The 18823-nt window shown below is 32.3% G+C and overlaps 1 protein-coding gene across 2 annotated transcripts in view; it reads left to right on the top strand.

Annotated features, from left to right (window-relative positions):
- Positions 1-18823, top strand: part of RPS6KA6 (ribosomal protein S6 kinase A6) — a gene marked incomplete at both ends in the record, with an annotated part of 96628 nt that overhangs the window by 32890 nt on the left and 44915 nt on the right. For both annotated transcript variants that reach the window (XM_080909986.1, XM_080909987.1), the window contains 5 exons: positions 2164-2226; positions 6094-6153; positions 12950-13066; positions 16787-16868; positions 17988-18068. In XM_080909986.1, the coding sequence (XP_080766112.1) occupies positions 2164-2226; positions 6094-6153; positions 12950-13066; positions 16787-16868; positions 17988-18068 (403 nt within the window). The remainder of the gene's footprint in view (positions 1-2163; positions 2227-6093; positions 6154-12949; positions 13067-16786; positions 16869-17987; positions 18069-18823) is intronic.

The following is an 18823-nucleotide window of genomic DNA, read 5'->3' as shown; positions in this document are numbered from 1 at the left end:
ACATTTTGGAGGTGGTATATATTCATGTTGTGTCCTTTAGGTTCTTTTTTCAGATTTTCAGACAACTTTTTTTATATTAATTTGAAACAAAATAAGTCCTTTTAAAACTCACCCCAAAGCAATGACCACACTTGATGTGCTGTGTGTTTCAAAGGACTACAAATGTGGAATAGAAACTATATAGGAATATAGTCTAATTAAAAAGCTGGAAAGAATATGGACAAGTTATTTAAGTTAGTGTCTAGCTTCCTACAACAGTCTTGACTATGGAATTCAGTCTAAAAGATTAAAAATATAACTGTGGGCTAGCAGGATGGTGCAGTGCATAAAGATGCTTGCCTCTAGGCCCAATGACCTGAGTTTGATCTCTGAGACCCATGCAGTGGAAGGAGAGAACCTCCTGCGGACTGTCCTAAGACTTCTTCATGTTATCTGTTATGACATGAGCCTTGTTAACCCAATGTTAATAAAAACTTACAAGAAGATAACTATCTACTGGAAAAGTGATTATAACTATCAATAATAAACCATTTATCCACCATGAATCCCCTAGCCTCTGGTAATTGCCATTATTTTTTATGTGTGTAGGATCAGCTTTTTAAAACCTCTACTGTGCCCTAATTCATTTTTTTTTTTGCTTGTTTAGACCAGGTTAGCTCTGAACTAATACAGAGCTATCTGCCTTTGTCACTATTTTATCTTCTGTTTATATGAATTTGGCCTGTGTTGGCACTTCATATAAGTAGAATTATAAAGTGGTTGTCTTTTGTGAATCTCTTATTTCACCTAAAATAATCTCTTGACAGTTTGTTTATTTGTAGTATGTTTCGGAATTGTTTCCTTTTTAAGGCAGAATAGTATTCCATTGTATACTTATAGTACATTGATATTTATATAAATGCTGATATATGTGTAGGTTGCTTCTCTCTTCCCATTGTGGTTACTACTACTGTGATCATGTGGTAAATAAAGATTTCTTCAAGACTCTGCTTTCAGTTCTTTTGATTTTATACATAGGAGTAAAGTTACATATAATATGCTGATTCTACTCTAATTGTTTTGAGTAACAGTCATATTTTACAGTAGCTATGCTATTTTATATAGTTATCACCATGATACAAAGGTTCCAGTTTATTTTCATCTACAGCGATGATGGAATTGTCTTTAAAAACCACATTCTAGGATATGGTCTGAAGTCTGCTGTAAATTGAACTTGTATTTTTGTGGTTTTCACAATTCATACTTCAATGAATAACTTAATAGAAGTAGCAGTATGCTGATATGTCGCTTTGTAGACCTGTCTAGCCTAGAACTTGCTGTATAGCACTGGCTGCCCTCAAACCCATAGCACTCCTCCTGTTTCAGCTTCTCAAGCATCTCTGACTGTAAAAGGAATAGGAATTTATGTGTTCTACGTTGTTTATTAAGCTGGAAACTTATTTTTCAGAAAGCATCATTAAAGGGCAGTAACATAGTTTCTTAGACTTAACTATGAGGCAAGTAGTTTGAAATTTTAGTTCTGACTTTTTCCTAGGTTACAACATACTATTTCTTCTTTATGAGAGCAAAGATAAGAGTTTTGTAAAGAAATTCCTAAAGGATTATAAAAATTCTCTAGGAAATCATTTAGATGACAACTTTAAATCCTAGACACTTTAGACATAAAGTATTGTTTGTAATAAATATTTGGTGCTACATGATATTGTCATGTGAATTTACAGATGAAATAAAGATGTATTTATTATCTCACAGTTTGTATGGGCTGAGAATCTAGGCATGACTCAATAAGTCTTCTGCTTAGTCATACAAACCTGTAATCAAAGTTTCAGGCCTTCTACATTCTTCTCTGGAGGCTTCATTGGGGAAGGTCTACTTTTAAACTCTCAAAGATTTTTAACACAGTTCTTTTCCATGCAACTGTCAGGTGGAAAGCCTGGCCATTTCGCCAAGTATTGGCTTCCCTCAAGTCCTAGAATTTGCTTAGTAGCTGCTACAAACAGCAAGTTTATAGTCCTACAGCATGTGGGTTTCAACATGACCACTTACTTCAATCAAGATAATAAGGAGAATCTCTAGGTTGTTGTAACCATGTAAATGAAATCACATCATCTTTGTCATTATTCTTTTCTTTTCTTTTTTCTTTTTTCTTTTTTTGGAATCCAGCCACAGGTTGTGTTTACCATGAAGACTGCAGCGATGGCTATGCGAGAGCATGAACGCAAAGAGGTGAGGCTCATGGGGAGTTGTCTCCGGGTTGTCAGCTGCACTGAATGACTAGGAAATTTCTCTGGAAAAGAGGTTGAGTCAATAGATATAAAATTATTCTAGGTATTGTGAATATACCTCTAAATTTAGATCTAATTTATTCTAGTGGAGAAAGAGGGCGGTAGAGGAGGAAGAGAAATAAGAATGATGATGATGATAATTATTTTTATTTTTATTATTGACCTCCAGAATCAGTACCAAACATTATTATATTAGGTTCTTAGTGTAATTTTAATATTGGGTAGTATATGCATACAGTCATTTTGCTTCCTAGGTGTATTTTAGGGAATCCTAGAGACTACTTTCTCATTGGCATTTTTCTTATTTGTGTATATTTTTTGATGTTTCTGGACTATTAAAATTGTTTAAATTATTTTCTGAGTAAATTAAATTAAAAGTAGTTGTTATCAGACTAATGAGAGCTTGGTTCACTTGTTTTTTATATTAAATTTATTTATTTACTTGACAACCTAATATCAGCTCTTCCTCTCCTTTGTGCACCACATCACTTAAGTCCTTTCCCCATTGCCCTTAGAAGGGGAAGCCCAACCTCCTCCCCCATCCTACTCCCCACTCCTGTTTATTTTAACCATTTAATTCCTTTGTGGATTTGAGAGAATATCTTTAATCTTTTTTTTTACAGTCTAGCTGTTATCCCTCTCCCAGTCTGTCTTCTGACATTCCTCATCCCATCCCTCCTCCCCTGTTTCCAAGAGGATGTCCCCACACCCCCAGATTATTTTTTAAAAATTAAGATTTTTTAAAAAAATAGTTTTATTTTCTTATGCCATTGTGAAAATATTTTTTTACATGAGTGAAAATGACTTAGGTTTTAGTAAGCACCAGTGATTTCTGTGGTGTTTATTAGAATGGTTATTCTTATATTGAAAACCTGCTCTTTGAAGGGCAATGAAGTAGGAAAAATTAGGTGTTCTCTTTGTGACTGGGATAATTTCCAGGATGAAGTGATGCTTTTTGACTCATCCCAGTTCATTTTATTTCTAGTTCCTCCAGACTAACAGCTTCATGATAAATTAGTCATAAGATGGTATGACTAGGATGTAACCAGTAGCTAGGTAACAGGAACGTCATATTTTTTTCATATAGATAATCCTTTTTCTATACATAACACTTTATGTATAGAAAAATCTGAGAATTTCTCTAGTATAAGAATTAAGAATCAGAAAGCTGTCTTCCTAGATTTGGATTGTTTGTTGGAAGCTGCTTGTTAATGTCAGATCTGTAGCTTGTTTTTTAGATACCACATTGCCCAATGTATGGAGATAAGGTTTAGACAGTGGTGTCATAGAGAAATTGGGAACCTTGGGTGAAGAACTGATTTAGAAAAGATTTGTTTGTTTGTTTGTTTATTTATTATGTATGAGTACATTGTAGCTGTACAGAAGAGGGCATCAGATCTTATTACAGATGGTTGTGAGCCACCATGTGGTTGCTGAGAATTGAACTCAGGACCTCTGGAATAGCAGTCAGTGGTGTTAGCCACTGTGCTGTATCTCTAGCCCCCTAATTAACTTTTATATTGATTATCTTTTAATTGTTTTTTCTGTAGTTTGCCTTTTTAATACTTAGAAATTGCCTTCTTAGAGTTGACAAATGTCTCAGTCATCTGAGCTGTCAGAAGTATTAGTAGTTGTTCCTTTTTGATGATGTGTAATCTTTTATTGCTTATCCAGGACTATTTGAAGGACACACAGATTGTTTCCAATTTACGACAGTTACTAATAAAGCTGCTGTGTTTTACACATATGGTAAACATATTTAAGCTAACATAAGTCTTAAATAAATCTTCTTTACTGTTTATTGCAACCTAAACTTTCACTTATGGTTAGTCTGAGTTTTGAGTATGGTTAATATTATAGTTCAGTTATCAAAGAAGTTATTATATTTTGATGTTGTAGTCCTTACCTGTACAGATTGTTGTTGAAGCCAGTACTTGCATTAGTTCAAACACAGAATCAAGATGTAATCCACCATAAAAATAAATTGAAAGAAAAAAATCACATGATCATTAGATGCTGAAGAAGCCTTTGAAAAAAATCCAGCACTCTTTGCTAAAAGTATTAGAGAGATTAGGAATACAAGACACATTCCTAAATATAATCAAAGTATTATATAGCAAACCAATAGTCAATACTAAGTAAAATGGAGACATACTTGAAGCAATCACACTAAAATCGGACAAAACAAGGCTGCCTACTCTCCCCACATCTATTCAATATAGTACTGGAAGTTCTAGCTAGAACAAAAAGGCAACAAAGGAGATCAAGGGGATACAAATTGGCAAAGAAAAAGTCAAGTTATCACTATTTGCAGGTGATATGATAATATATATAAGTAACCCAAAAAAATCTACCAGAGAATTGATAATCAACACATTCAGCAATGTGGTTGAATGTAAAATTAAGTAATCAGTAGCCCTCCTTTATACAAATGATAAATGGGGCGAGAAACAAAATTAGGGAACCAATACAATTGACAGTAGTCACAAATAATATAAACTATCTTGGTGTAACTCTAACCAATAAAGTAAAAGGTCTATATGACAAGAACTTCAAGTCCCCAAAGAAAGAAATTGGAGGAGTCTCAGAAGATGGAAAGATCTCCCATGCTCATGGCAGGATTAACAAAGTGAAACTGGCCATCTTACCAAAAGCAATCTTGAGATCTCCTCAGTTGTTTTTCAAATTTTGGTATTCTCCTTATTGTTACTATTTACTCAGAGTTCCTGGATAGTTTCTTTAGTTTCCTAAATAGGATTTTTAGTTGATAATCAGGGAGAGGTGGGCTTTAATTCATCCTTCTGTCTGTCCATTCGTCTCCTTTTACTTTCCTGTGTTGTCTTACTAATGAACATCGATTAAATTACTTTTCGATTAGACCAACTTGCTATTATTTATTTCGTGACTCCTCAGATAAGGGAAAGGCCAGCAATAATATTAACCCGTTGTCATAGTGTCTATGTCACAAGTACTTAAGTTTGCTGTTGTAATGTGAAATCCGTGACAGACGTCAAGGAAGCAAATGGTGAGACTGTATTTTTTTTTTTTTTTTGGTTGAAATAACTCCTTTATTTTATTTTTTTTAACAACTTTATTTTACAAAACAAAGATAAATGTACAGATTTTAAGCATTTTTGCATAAAATTATACAATACATTTTTGTCAGTACTTTATTTTCAGATTTTAAAATAATTTTTACATAAAACTGTATGAATATATTTTTCTGTATTTTACTAATGTTTACTCAGGAACAGGCAGCTATCCTTATTTGACCTGGGGGTCATAGTTTCTCATACCTTGATCAAAGTCCTTTCTGTATTTAATGTTTTTAAATTAATGCTTGAATACATGTAATTTTCCATTAAGCTTTGCATGTAAAACAAAAGTTTTCCTAGCCGCTTGAATCTCCTATAGTTTAACCTTTGTTCTGTATGTTATATTATAAATTTAAAATTGAATCATATGAGATTTCCCTTTGCACATTCATATGAAATTGTTCCTATTCTAACTTTCTTTGAATATACCACAATGAATGTCTGTGAGAATTCCCTATATGTGTAACGTCATCAGTCATGGCACAACCTTAATAAATATGTAATGAAACATAAAGCTCTAAAAAATTAAGGTTTCAAGGACAATGTGTGAACTATATTAACAATTTTCCTTTTCTAAATGCTTTCTTTGGATCCGTTGACCTTTTGTTTCTCAGTAACTTGTTTGAATGGTAAGGGAAATACCTCGGGCTACTTTTTTGTTATTATTCTTGTTTTAATACTATTGAACTTCATATTTGAACAATATTTTTCAGGTAAATGATCTTAAAATGGTTGATGAACCAATGGAAGAGGGAGAACCAGTTCCTTGCCGGGTAAGCACTCACGTTAATTTAGTAAACATCATTTGTAGCTTATAAAGAAAGTGAATATTTGGAAAGGAGAAAAGGTTTTTATCAGTTATAGAATTATATTTAAGTTAGTTGGTGATAAATTAAATTTTTGGGATAGTTTCTTATCCTAGTTGGCCTTAAACACAGTATAGCTGAGGAATCCTTGAGTTCTTGATGTTCTAATCTTCACCTTATTTCTATAGTCATGTGCTAGTACACCTCATATCTGAAGTTTTAAAAATTTCATATTTCCCTTTATGCAGGGACATACTGTATCACAGACCTCCATTCCTAGTCTGTGATCTTTTTTTAATGAGAGAGAATCTCACTCTGGAGTCCAGGCTCACATCAAACATGTAACATTTCTCCTGCTTCAGCTTCCCAAATACTAGGATTGGGGGCCTTAATCATTAAGCCTGGCATGTATGTGTTTTTTCAAAAAAGAGCTTTGTTGAAAATACACAGGCATAAGAATCAGCAGTTTTAAAATCTACAGGCCATAGGAATCAGCAGTTGGAAGAAATGGTATTTTTACTTGTTAGTATAGAAGAAATGTGGGTATTTAAATACAGTGTTCTGGATTAAACTTAAAGAGATTATCTTTAACTTTAGAATAAAAAGGAAATCTATCTTTAACAAAATTGGACTATAAAAATAGCTTGAAATATTTACAGTCTATTTTCTAGCTATCAGAAAGGATTGAATATAAGGTGTATTTAAGGCCTATGTAAAAGACTTAACTTATAAGAACTAGATATGGGGAACAGTATTCTTAAGATTTTATGGAAGGTCAGACTAATATAAGCATTTCCATTAATCTTATGATTTCATAGTTACCATTTCTATACATATTTTCATAACCTTATTTTTTATTTAGAAGGAACTTCAAATATATTATTCTGTTATTTTCTAGTCACAATATGGATTTGTTTATTGAGCTATAGAGAGGTTGTGGCTTTTAGCAGGTAGGTAAGACCAGTAAATATTAGAATCTGTCTCCTGTTAGGTGACTGCATTGTATAGATACAAGTGCCATGCTTTTCTTATTTAGTTGAGGTAGATAATGTCAGGAAATCCCTTATAAACATCTCCATCAGTAAATTTATCTCATATTGAAACCAGCAGAGTTATTTAAATTGACTTTAAGACTGTCCTTTGAAATGTTATTTGTTACTAATTCACTAGACAGTGACTTTGAAACATCCTTTCAGTTGGGGTTGACAAGACAGGTATGATGTCACTTTGGCACTTGCAATTTAGTAACATTTTAGTATCAGTGACATTTTAATTCTGAGAATAATAAAATGTAATCCTAAATCAAGAATATCTAAAAATGTGCAGATAATATGAACCTTAAAGGGGACATAGTGATATTCATCTTGCTATTTTCTAAAAGATGAGGATTATGAGTATCTACAAAAGGCATTGGAGAAGAATTACTAATAATTTAGCAATAATCAGCAAGGAAACACAGCAAGCTCCATGCTACAGGACATTAAAGTACATAGATTCATATATACAGAGACACATGTATATCATGCATATGAGTAGTTAACATAAAGTTGAAGACATAAACCTATAGGGTATCATATATTTGCCTACTCCCCCTTTTATTGGTTTTTCAAGAAAGTTTTACTGTGTAGCATCAACTGTCCTGGAACTCTGTACACCAGGGTAGCCTCAAGTTCAGAGATCTATTGGCCTCTGCTTCCTGAGTGTTGAGACTAAAGGTGTGTGCTACCACCACCTAGCTGATATTTGCCTTTCTAATATGAAAATATACTTTTAAGTAGGAAGGCATTTGATATACATAGTGCTAGATACAGATATGACTTGTATACTGTCGGTCTCAGAGAGATTGTATAGAGATTTGATTTCCTTTATGAACTAAACTTAAAACCCTGTTATTTGGTAGTTGATTGATAAACACTCAGTTTGTATCAATAAAACTACAGATAATAAGGATGCCATATAAATTTATCACTGTTTATGGTGGTTTTAATGTAGAATAAAGATCTATGTTTGTGTATTTCAGTGGATTGTTCATAGCTATTTTTGTGGTTGACTTTGTCATTTTAAAATAGTGTGGGATTGTAGACGCTGGTGTTCGATGTATTGATTTTTTAAAGGTTGTTATTTAAATATGAACCTGAGGGGCTGAGACTATAACTCAGTGGTAAAATATACGCCATTATTCTAAATCATTGTGCACAGGTGCAGGCATCCATACACTCACACATAAAACTGAATTATTGTTATTGCCTATGTGGCCCAAAACTGTTTTGTGCTTGTGTCATTTGGAGATCTAAGTTACTCTGTCTCACTTATTGGTACCTTACACTTTCATATTAACTTGATGTATTTTATTCAGTGAAAAGAAGGAAACATTTAATAGAATGCTTTTCAGACTCTAAATATCTGGTGTATATAAAAGGAAACTGATCTAGCATTTTACCATGTATTCCTCTACTTCTAACATTATCAAAACTAATAAAAATAGATAAGAATTTTTTCTCTATTAGTAGATGGCTGACATGAATTAACTTCATACATTCTGTTAAAATAAGCGTAGCTATATATATCTTTGATAGTTTGTGATTTATGTTTATTTTAAATATATATTAGGTTCATTCATTTTATGTACATTAGTGTTTTGCCTCTATGCATGTATGTGGACTGTGTGCATGCCCTTGGAAGCTAGAAGAGGGTAACAATTCCTATGGAGCTGGAGTTACAGATGGCTGTTACATACCATGTGGGTGCTGGGAATTGAACCCAAGTTCTTTTCAAGAACAAGTACTCTTAAGTACTAAGCCATCTATCCAGTCTGATATATGTGGTTTATATTTATTTGTTAAAGCTTCATAAAATATTTCTTATTTAATTGCTAACAATGTCTTAGGGATTTTAAAGGTTTTTAACAGTTAGATACCCTGTTGATTCCACTCCTACAAAGTATCATATTTAGTTTCTAAGTTTATTTTTATTAATCAGAAATATAAATGTCATGTTTAACTAAAAATACCCTTTAAAACTCCTAATTAGTTCCTCAATATTTTAGTTCTAAATTTCAAAACTTAAAAACCATGTTTGAAATGTCTGTTATACAATTTTTTTCAAAAAGTCTTTGTCATGTACGTTTAATTTAAATTAACATAAACATTAGATAGATAAAGAGTATTTCAAGCCTGAAATGCATGCTTCATTTATAGTAGATTTTGCTTCTCTGTTTTCATTTCTGTTCCTTTTGGGGAACATTGAAGATTGAATCTAGGGACTTATTCCTGCTAGGAAGGTGGTAGTATTCTATATGGAGCTATAGATCCAGCCCTGCCTTTACTTTTTATTTTCAGATTCCAGCTCACTAAATTATTCATGTTGGCCTGGAACTCACTTTGTAGCTCAGGCTGGTTTTGATTTACTTGTAGTGATCTTGGTTTACCATAGCATATAGGTGGGATTGCCTGTGAGCTTGCTTGCTTTTCTATTTTCATGGACATTAAGCCTTGCTGTGCTTTAGTATTTTGTTTTTCTTGCAGTGTAATCAACTTTACTTCTATTCAATGTCTCTTCTTTAAAATTCTCAGAAATGTTTGTTCTACAAGTGTAAAAACTTCTTTGATAAACAATCACTACTCAATCCTCTTAGACAATTATTATTAGGTGGTGTTTATACTTCTTGCAAAGATGATACAAATAAGTTCAGTAACTTAATTTTATAGAAATTTTGTCTCTTTTAAAAAGATCTCTACGTGACTGAGATCTGAAATGGATAAAGGTTTTATTTCCATTTTTACAGATGAGGAAACAAAGACTGATGTAATTAGAATAAATCACCCTAAGTAAGAATGAATTTGCTGTCATCCTTTAGTTTTAATCATCAGTATGAATTTTGCAATAAGTATTTTGTGCTTATTTTCCAATGTATTCATTATTTTGATGTGTTTAATTCAAGCTAGTGGCAAGTAGATATTTGCCTTATTATTATTGTTAGTCTTTGTTCAAACAATGTTGATATCTGGCATGACCTTCAGAACCTTTGTTCTCCACACGTTTTCCACATGAACTTCAGCAAAATAGTTTCTTTGAATTTTAAGGTTTATTTTTGTCTTGGTTTTGTTGTTGTTGGTGTTCTTCTTCTTCTTCCCCCGTTCTTCCTCCTCTTCCTCCTCCTCATTTTCCTCCTCCTCCTCCCTTTCTTCTTCTTTGCTGCTGTTGTTTTACCAAAATAGCCTTTCTGCCTTGAAATAAAACAAATGGTAGACTAGGTGGATGCTACATTGTTACATAAACCATAGTATATCTCAGCGTTAGACAGCCGTCTTTGGTTAGCCTTTTGTTCTATAGTCTTGTGCAACTGCTGTATTTAAGTTGTAATAGATTGCTACTAGATTGTCCTCATCTCCTTTTCATCCTAAAGGCTGATTTCCTCTTCATAAACAAATCACTTGTCAAATGAATGAAGCAGTAGTGTATTTGACTAATTGGTTTGTGCTTACCAATGTTTCTAATATTATAGCATTTTTGTCTTTCTATATTCAAAGCAAAATCACCAGAATTTAGCAATTGTGGTTGAGCCTCTTAATTTTTCTTAATATTGAATACATTTTAGAGATTTGGAAAAATATCTAATACTGTACTCACTTGTGCTTCAGATTTGCCATTTAAAGTGAAAAGTGTAGTGAACTCTGGAAGTTATTAAGTTTTTTTTTCAATAACAACTTCACCTTCACACATGAACACAGAGTAGGTACTGTATATGTTTTCTAGGACTGCCCTAACAAAGGACCACAGACTGAGTGTCCTAACCATCAGAAATTAATTTTCTCACAGTTATGAACTTCTATTAAGTCTGACATCAAGGTGTTGGCAAGATTGATTTTTCTAAGTGCTTTCTTTTGGGTTTGTAGATAGTTTCATGTTGCACACATCTTCCTGTGTGTGTTTGTGTGTGTGTGGGGGGGGGTTTCATGGGCTTTTTAGATTAGGGCACAGCCATAAGTTATGATTTTATCATAATTATCTTCTTAAATGTCCCAGTTCAAGATATCATGTTTGAAAGGAGTTAATTCAGCCTCTCAGATACATTTTTTATTCTTTTTTTCTTTGAAGGGAGGATATTGTGTTTGTAAAAACATTGCTACCTTCAAGTATAAACTTTACCTTTGTATCTCCAGGATGTGGTAATACAGAATATTAGCTAGGAAATACTGTGCTGAATTAGTGAATAATTAAATCATTGTATTTGATAATATTCTGATATAACATGTCACAATTTCTATTGGAGTAGAGAAATTTTGATATATTTATTACAAGGTTAATTTTAGTACACATTCACACAATTACATTGACCAAAATGGATCTGCTATCTTCCTAGTTCTATTATATAATAAATATAATTCAGTATAAAATGCATTATTTTTGATTATACATAATATAGATATATATATACATTCTACTTATGTAGACTTAAAAATACAGCAGTTTGAGGGCTGAGGCTGAGTATTAGAGAACTTGCTCCTATGTATGTTATCTTTGGTTCAAGCACCATTACTGCACATATATGCGTGTGTGTGTGTGTGTGTGTGTGTGTGTGTGTGTATGTATATTTATATATATATATAATTCATTTTTATTTTTGTTTTTTTGAAGCATGCTTTAAGTCACTGACTATATAAGAGGATTTGTTCTATTTTGTGATGTATAAGACATACATTAATATTCACTTAGAATTATTAATCATTTCTAATTGATTTATGTAGAGACCCAAAATACTTAGAATTCATCTACTGTTATACTTTTGAGAATTAATATCTGACTTTTTTTGTGTCATTGGTGTTATTTTAATGTGAATGTATCTAGCTCATTGGGGCCATTCTCTGGTCCATGTTAACCATAGCCAACATTGATTGATTAACCAGAGAATCAATGGGCCAATAGATAAAGAATACTTGAGTTTAAACATTATAGAATTGAAGTGTTGAGTATATGGATTTTTGTTTTCTAGATGGTACAAGGGTTAGATCAGAGATTATTTTTTTAGCTTTGATATGGAGTTCATACAGACTTAAAAAAAATCAGTTACTGTGTTTTCCATAGGGACTGGAATTACAACTCACTTGAGTGTAATTTTAAAGCTGAGAGGAGTCTTCTATTATGGGGTAAAAATACTACCTGTGAGGATCCCTTCTTTTCTCACACATTGGGTAGGAGATTTGTATATAGATTATATTCAGATTAATTAAGGTTCATGGCTTGGGAACATTTTGAGTTTATAAATCATATTTTTGTGAATTTGCTTTGCATTGATCCGACTAGTTAAATATTAAAATACTTATGAAAATAGTAAAATAATAGTAAAATAAAAACTTGTGATTTTTTATATTTGCAGTCTCACAATTTCTAAGGTTTTATCTTTACTTTCTCTGCCTCTTTATCATAAGCTATACTTTAGTGAGGATTGTCAACATCTGATCCACATAGCAAGTTCTAATCTATCTGGGTAGATATAGCAAGACTCTGTCTCAAACAAACAAACAAACAAACAAACAAACTAACTAACTAACTAACTAACTAACATCCCGCAAGAAATGAAAGTCTATCTCTGTTATGTCAGGGGACAAGCATATCAATAGTCCATAAAACAAAACGCTTGACTTACAGAGTTTATGATTGCATAAATTATAGCGTGATTTTTGTTGTTGTTTTGAAATGGAACTAATCACTTGATGTTAGAACTGCACACAAGTATTATTTGGATTTTGTTTTGTTTCATTAGCGGGAAGAATTGCTTAAAGAGATACCTATTACCCAGCATGTTAAAGAAGGATATGAGAAAGCAGATCCTGCACAGTTTGACTTGCTCAAGGTTCTTGGTCAGGGATCTTTTGGAAAGGTAATAAATACTTTTTCTACATTTATTTTTCTTGATATTTTAACAAGACTGTGTATACACATGTACAACTCATTTCTATGTGTCTCAAAGGATGCCCATGAAGGTGACTCCCATAAAGCTGACTCTTTAGTTTTATGTGTCTTATTTCTGTTTTTATTTATATTTCTTTATACTTTTCTATAGCAGTCAAGGTTTTTTAACCCCCTGAGCTTATATTATTAGTCTATGTAAAAAACATGGCATGTTATTTGTTGGTTGTCTAAATCATTTACTTAATTCTTAAGAAGATATTTTCATGTTTTTTTGTGATTTTTTTTTCTTGTCATTTTTGTCTGTTACTTAGCTCTGCATGAAAATTTAGAATTTATGCTGTAATTCATGTATGGACTCATAAGCTAACCCATTATCTCTTACAGCAAAGTAGAATTAGCATAGGTGATTTAGAAATCAGCTGAGAGTCTTGCTGTGAAGAATCTTTGAGAAAATTCATAATCAAACACTTATTGTATTTGTTTATTAAGCATTTGGTAATATGTTTCTTGGAAAGGAAGTCTATGAATATGAATCCTGAATCTTGTGTATCTATAATCCAGGACATGAAAATTATTGAATTCATGCAATAAATAGCAGTTAGAAAGACAGAAATAATCACTATTTCTGGGAAAGAAAGAAAATATCACAGTAGCTGAGATTTAGTTACAAAGAGGAAAAGTATGGCAATCGGGCAGTGAATACAGTGATGAAGACATTTGTAAGGAAAGATTCTGAGTGTATCAGTAGTATTATGAAATATACTGATGAATATAAACTAGACATTAATAATTTGAATATAGTCTGGTACCTATGTGATATAAGATATATCATAAACATAGAAATATTTATAGGACAGAAAAGACAAACTGAGATGTCTTTGTCCATGAATGTAAGGTTAGTATGATGGATGATCTTGGTTGTCAGCTTGATATACCTGGAAAATAGAACCTCAGTTGAAGCAGTGCATCCATCAGTTTAGCCTGTGGGCATGTTTGTAAGGTATTATCTTAATTGATGGTTGGTGTAGGAACATCCAGTACACTGTGGGTGGTATCATACCTGGGTAGGTGAGTCTGGTCTGTATAAAGAAGGTAGCTGAACAAGCTGGAGAAAGCATGCCAGTGAGCAGCATTCCTACATGGTCTCTGCTTTATTTCTTGCCTTGAGCTCATGCCCTGGCTTTTCTCCATGATGGACTGTAATGTGTAAGCCAAATAAACCCTTTAACCCTCAAGTTGTTTTTGTCATGGTATCTATTACAGCAGCAGAAAACAAAGTCAGACAGGGATGGAAACCAAAATTAAGAGGCTCTATTAAGAAGTTGCTGGTGTTTGTAGATGAGGTTATAAAAGTAACTTGTAAAGTTATATATATATATATATATATATATATATATATATATATATATATTATACAATTTTATTTTAATATTTCTGAGAGTATATTAACTTAGAAGAACAAAGACGAATTTTTAATATTAAATAAATAAATGCTTAAATAGTTCACAAATATGATTCTGCATCAACATTATTAAAAGTTTTGTCATCTATCTTCACCTGTGAATTTATTTCTTGCTTTGTCTCATAAAAGATTTCATAGATAAATAACAATCGAAATTGAAAATAAGTAGCATAAGTTAGACATGCTGTTGTTTGCCTGTAACCCTAGCATACTGGCTTTTGAGGAAGAAAGGTGCTTTAGAGGTTAAGTTCAGCCTGGGGGCCACAGAGTGGTTTGAGCCTGGCTTGGGTGCATAATGAGACCCTTTCTCAAACAAATCCGAACATCAGAGGGAGGATAAAACTGCAAAACCAGAAACAAGACTAAAAGCTAGTGGTAATATATACAGAAATAGAAATCATAGAGTAGAAATGATTACACAAAGCCTAGAATACACATCGTTATTTACAAATGTATCACATTGGCCCTGAAAATCTAAGCAGGCCAGAAATGGCATTGGCAACTACTATATGTTGTATATGTATTTATTAAAAGATAATAAACATATTATCTTTTATTAAAAATATAAACTTATCATTGATCTTCATAAAGAAAATGATATATAACAAAATTCTTATTTTTTTTAAAAATATTTTTATATCAAATGTAACACTATTCCGTTAAAAGTTGTATGTTTAATTCTTAAATTCATAGAACACTTTGTATAGGAACTTTGGTTTAATAAATAGATCTTTGAAACCCCTTTTAAATTCATAGTGGTAAGATATAAAATAGTGAGGTTTATGTAGTTTATCAACCAAAGATATTTAAAAGGTAGCTTTTGTTTTGCTTCTTAGGATGTGAACATACTTGCTTGCCAGTATTGCATCATTTGTGTGGGCATTATGTGGGCGTGGCTTGTTATATGCTGAACAAATTCAGGAATTTGGCCAAGCTGTGAATCAGATAAGGGTAGGCCCAATTCCAAGAAACTTTGGGCTGTACAGGCTTACTTGTATAAGCAAAAGGAGTTTTGCATCATTTAGTTTTGTAACATTAAATGTTTTAGTCTATTTAATGGGAACAAAATTCTAATGCTAAAGTCATACAAAACTGCATATTAATAAACAAGGTTTAGTGAAATGAAGATTAAAAGAACAGTTCAAATCAAAAAGACATAGGAAGCAGATGTGATTCATTGAGAAGATTAAAAAATAAAAAAATAAGATACTGAAGCTCACTTGGTAACATTAGGACTTATTGTTCACATATTTATTGAGATACTTTACCATCATGATTAATTTTACCTGGCAGGTAAGCATTGCCTCCAATTTTTATTTGTTATAAAATAAAATGCCCAAGAACTTCTAAAACAAATGAATATTCATGGCAATATTTTTGGTCTTTATTAGGGCCTCAAATCTATGTTTAATTTAGTTTCTTGAATCACAAGTTTTTATATGCCTCAAAAAGCTTATCTACTTGTATTATATTCACAGTTTGATTTACTGAATTAAGGAAAATGTGAGCAAATATAAAGTGCCTAAATATAAATTATAGTATAACTACACTTATATGTATTTTATAACAGAATGTAAGGGCAAAAATGTATAATTAGTGCACAGAAAGCAAAGAATTTGGAGTGAATATTTGTTGGGGTATATAGAAGGATTTGGAGGGGAGTTAGTGGAGGGGTAGGATTGATCCAAATACATTATAATCTCAAAAAAAGTGAATGATTTTATCCAGTATTTTAGGTTTTTGAGATGTACATTCCTTTGTTATCCTTTGCCAGCTGTAATAGTTTCTTCTTCCTCTAAATAACTTAAACAAGCGTAACAAACAAACAATATAAGAGCCAGAGAATGGGGAAGACTGCCATGAAACTGTATTTTCTGAATATGACAAAATTGATCTATACATGAACTCACAGGAACTGTGGTCTTTAGTATAAGACTTGCTCCAGATAAAGTCAGTCAAAATTCCACAGGGATGGGGTTGGGAGGGTGCTGGCATTCTCATAGTAGGCCCCAAACTCATACACATACTAGAAGCATGGTTAAGTTATTTATTAAAAGAAAATATGGCATTGGGAGAAATATGATGGGCTTAGAACAAATTGGTGAGAATAGCAGTATATATAATCAGAATATATTGTATGTAATTTACAGGAATAAATAAGAAAATATGTTTAAAGTGGTAGTGTCTTGAACTGTGAAATTCACTTAAAAATATTTCCTCTATTAGGTTTTTCTTGTTAGAAAGAAGACTGGTCCTGATGCTGGGCAGCTCTATGCAATGAAGGTGTTAAGAAAAGCTTCTTTGAAAGGTATGGAATTAGAAAGTTTATTAGAACAGAATTTAGCAAAGCATACATTTATCTATATATCTATCTATCTATCTATCTATCTATCTATCTATCTATCTATCTATCTATCTATCTATCTATCTATTTATTTATGTGAGTGCACTGTGGATGTCTTTAGACACACCAGAAGAAAGTGCCAAATTTCATTACAGATGGTTGTGAGCCAACATGTGGTTTCTGGGATTTGAACTCAGGACTTCTGGCAGAGCAGTCAGTGCTCTTAACTGCTGACCCATCACTCCAGCCAAACAAAACTTGTTTTAAGAAATATGCTGCATATTGCTTATAAGGGGATTAGTTGTAAGGGGAGTTGCTTTCAGCACTGTTAATTATTACAATTTTTTTAGTTATCAATGATACTTCTGGGGTCCTCTATTATATAACAATTTCTTGAATGTGTACTTTAATAAAAATTTGATATCAGAAAGTATAACATTTCATTCAGTTTAGTCTGAAGTTAACCATTTTTATTGGCTATTCTCTGTATTTACATTTCAAATGTTATCCCCTTCAATCTTTATTCATTTCTTCCAAAATCTTTATTTCTTACTTTTTGACTGGGTGTTGCACATTTAGAAAGCACAACTACCCCTACAACTATATACACGGTCTTCTAGACTTATAAAATTAGTACTGACCCTGAAATATCACAGACCTATAATCCTAGTTCTATAGATCAAGATCATCCTCCACTTTATACCATATTTAAGATCAGCATAGACTTCATAAAACACAGGTGGGAGGGAGAAAGGGAGGAAGTGGGGAGGGAGAAAGAGAGAAACAGAGAAAGACAGAGAAGAGGGATTAAGAGAAAGAACACAGAGGATACTATTAAGTTCAGTTTTACTTCACATGAAAACTTAAGAAATATGTATTAGCCAACTGTGCCACTTTAGCTTATCTCTAGATTTAAACTAAATCTGTTGGATTTTGAAAATAATTATTATTTTCTAGGAATATACATACTTAATTCAATTGTTTACTTATGAAATTATTTATATATTTATATTTCAATTAGTAAATGACAGGTCTTTACTAAGATTATGAATAAGTATAACATTTCAGTCCTTATGATTTTAGTTCGAGACCGTGTTCGCACAAAGATGGAGAGGGATATACTGGTAGAAGTGAATCATCCATTTATCGTCAAACTGCACTATGGTAAACAACCCTTTTATTCATGGAATTAAAGAACTGTAATGTTTTTCAGATACTGCTATAAACATTATGTAATATATTCAACAGTGTAGCACATACCTGAAATATGTATTAATAGCTAGCTTTTAATTGAACTCATTATCTTCAGTTGGTTAATTTAATTAAGTTAACATGATAATGTCTTCCAAAATTCTGTCAAGTATTAGGGAGAGGGTTTTGAAGTTTCATGTCATGGCTGATGGACTTTTGGCTATTGACAGATGTTGGTAGAGTCTGTTGTCTTCAGCAATGCAGTCTCTTAAGAGTATCCATGCTTCAGTAGATGTCGCTATACCCAATTGTGAACTCTGAACTTCAAATGGGCACATAACATTTGGGAGGTAGTATTGGTGGGAGGCTATGAGAAGAATTGGAGGGAAGAAAATATTCATATGTAAAATTTAAAAAGAATAAAAATGTAAAAAATGTAGTATTTCTAGATGAGATGAAGGAGCACCTCCAGTGATCATAGGCTACTATGATAATATAAAACATTCAGATGTTTATTTACAATGATAGTATTTTGGGCTCTAATCAAGAGAGCTAGCTCTGTGGTTATATTAGTTAGGTTGAACTATGTTGTAATACTTAAGAGGAGAGATCAGTAAGAAGCAGCAGAAATAATGGGGGAGGGATGTTTGGAGTCAGGCATTTATGAATTTGAATTATGCCTCTTGGTAAGATAGCAAAAATATTTAAAGATATAATTTTACTGAGGA

This window comes from Micromys minutus (genome assembly GCF_963924665.1).
Source record: "Micromys minutus genome assembly, chromosome: X".
Taxonomy (NCBI): domain Eukaryota; kingdom Metazoa; phylum Chordata; class Mammalia; order Rodentia; family Muridae; genus Micromys; species Micromys minutus.
This window is presented reverse-complemented; position numbering and strand designations above follow the sequence as displayed.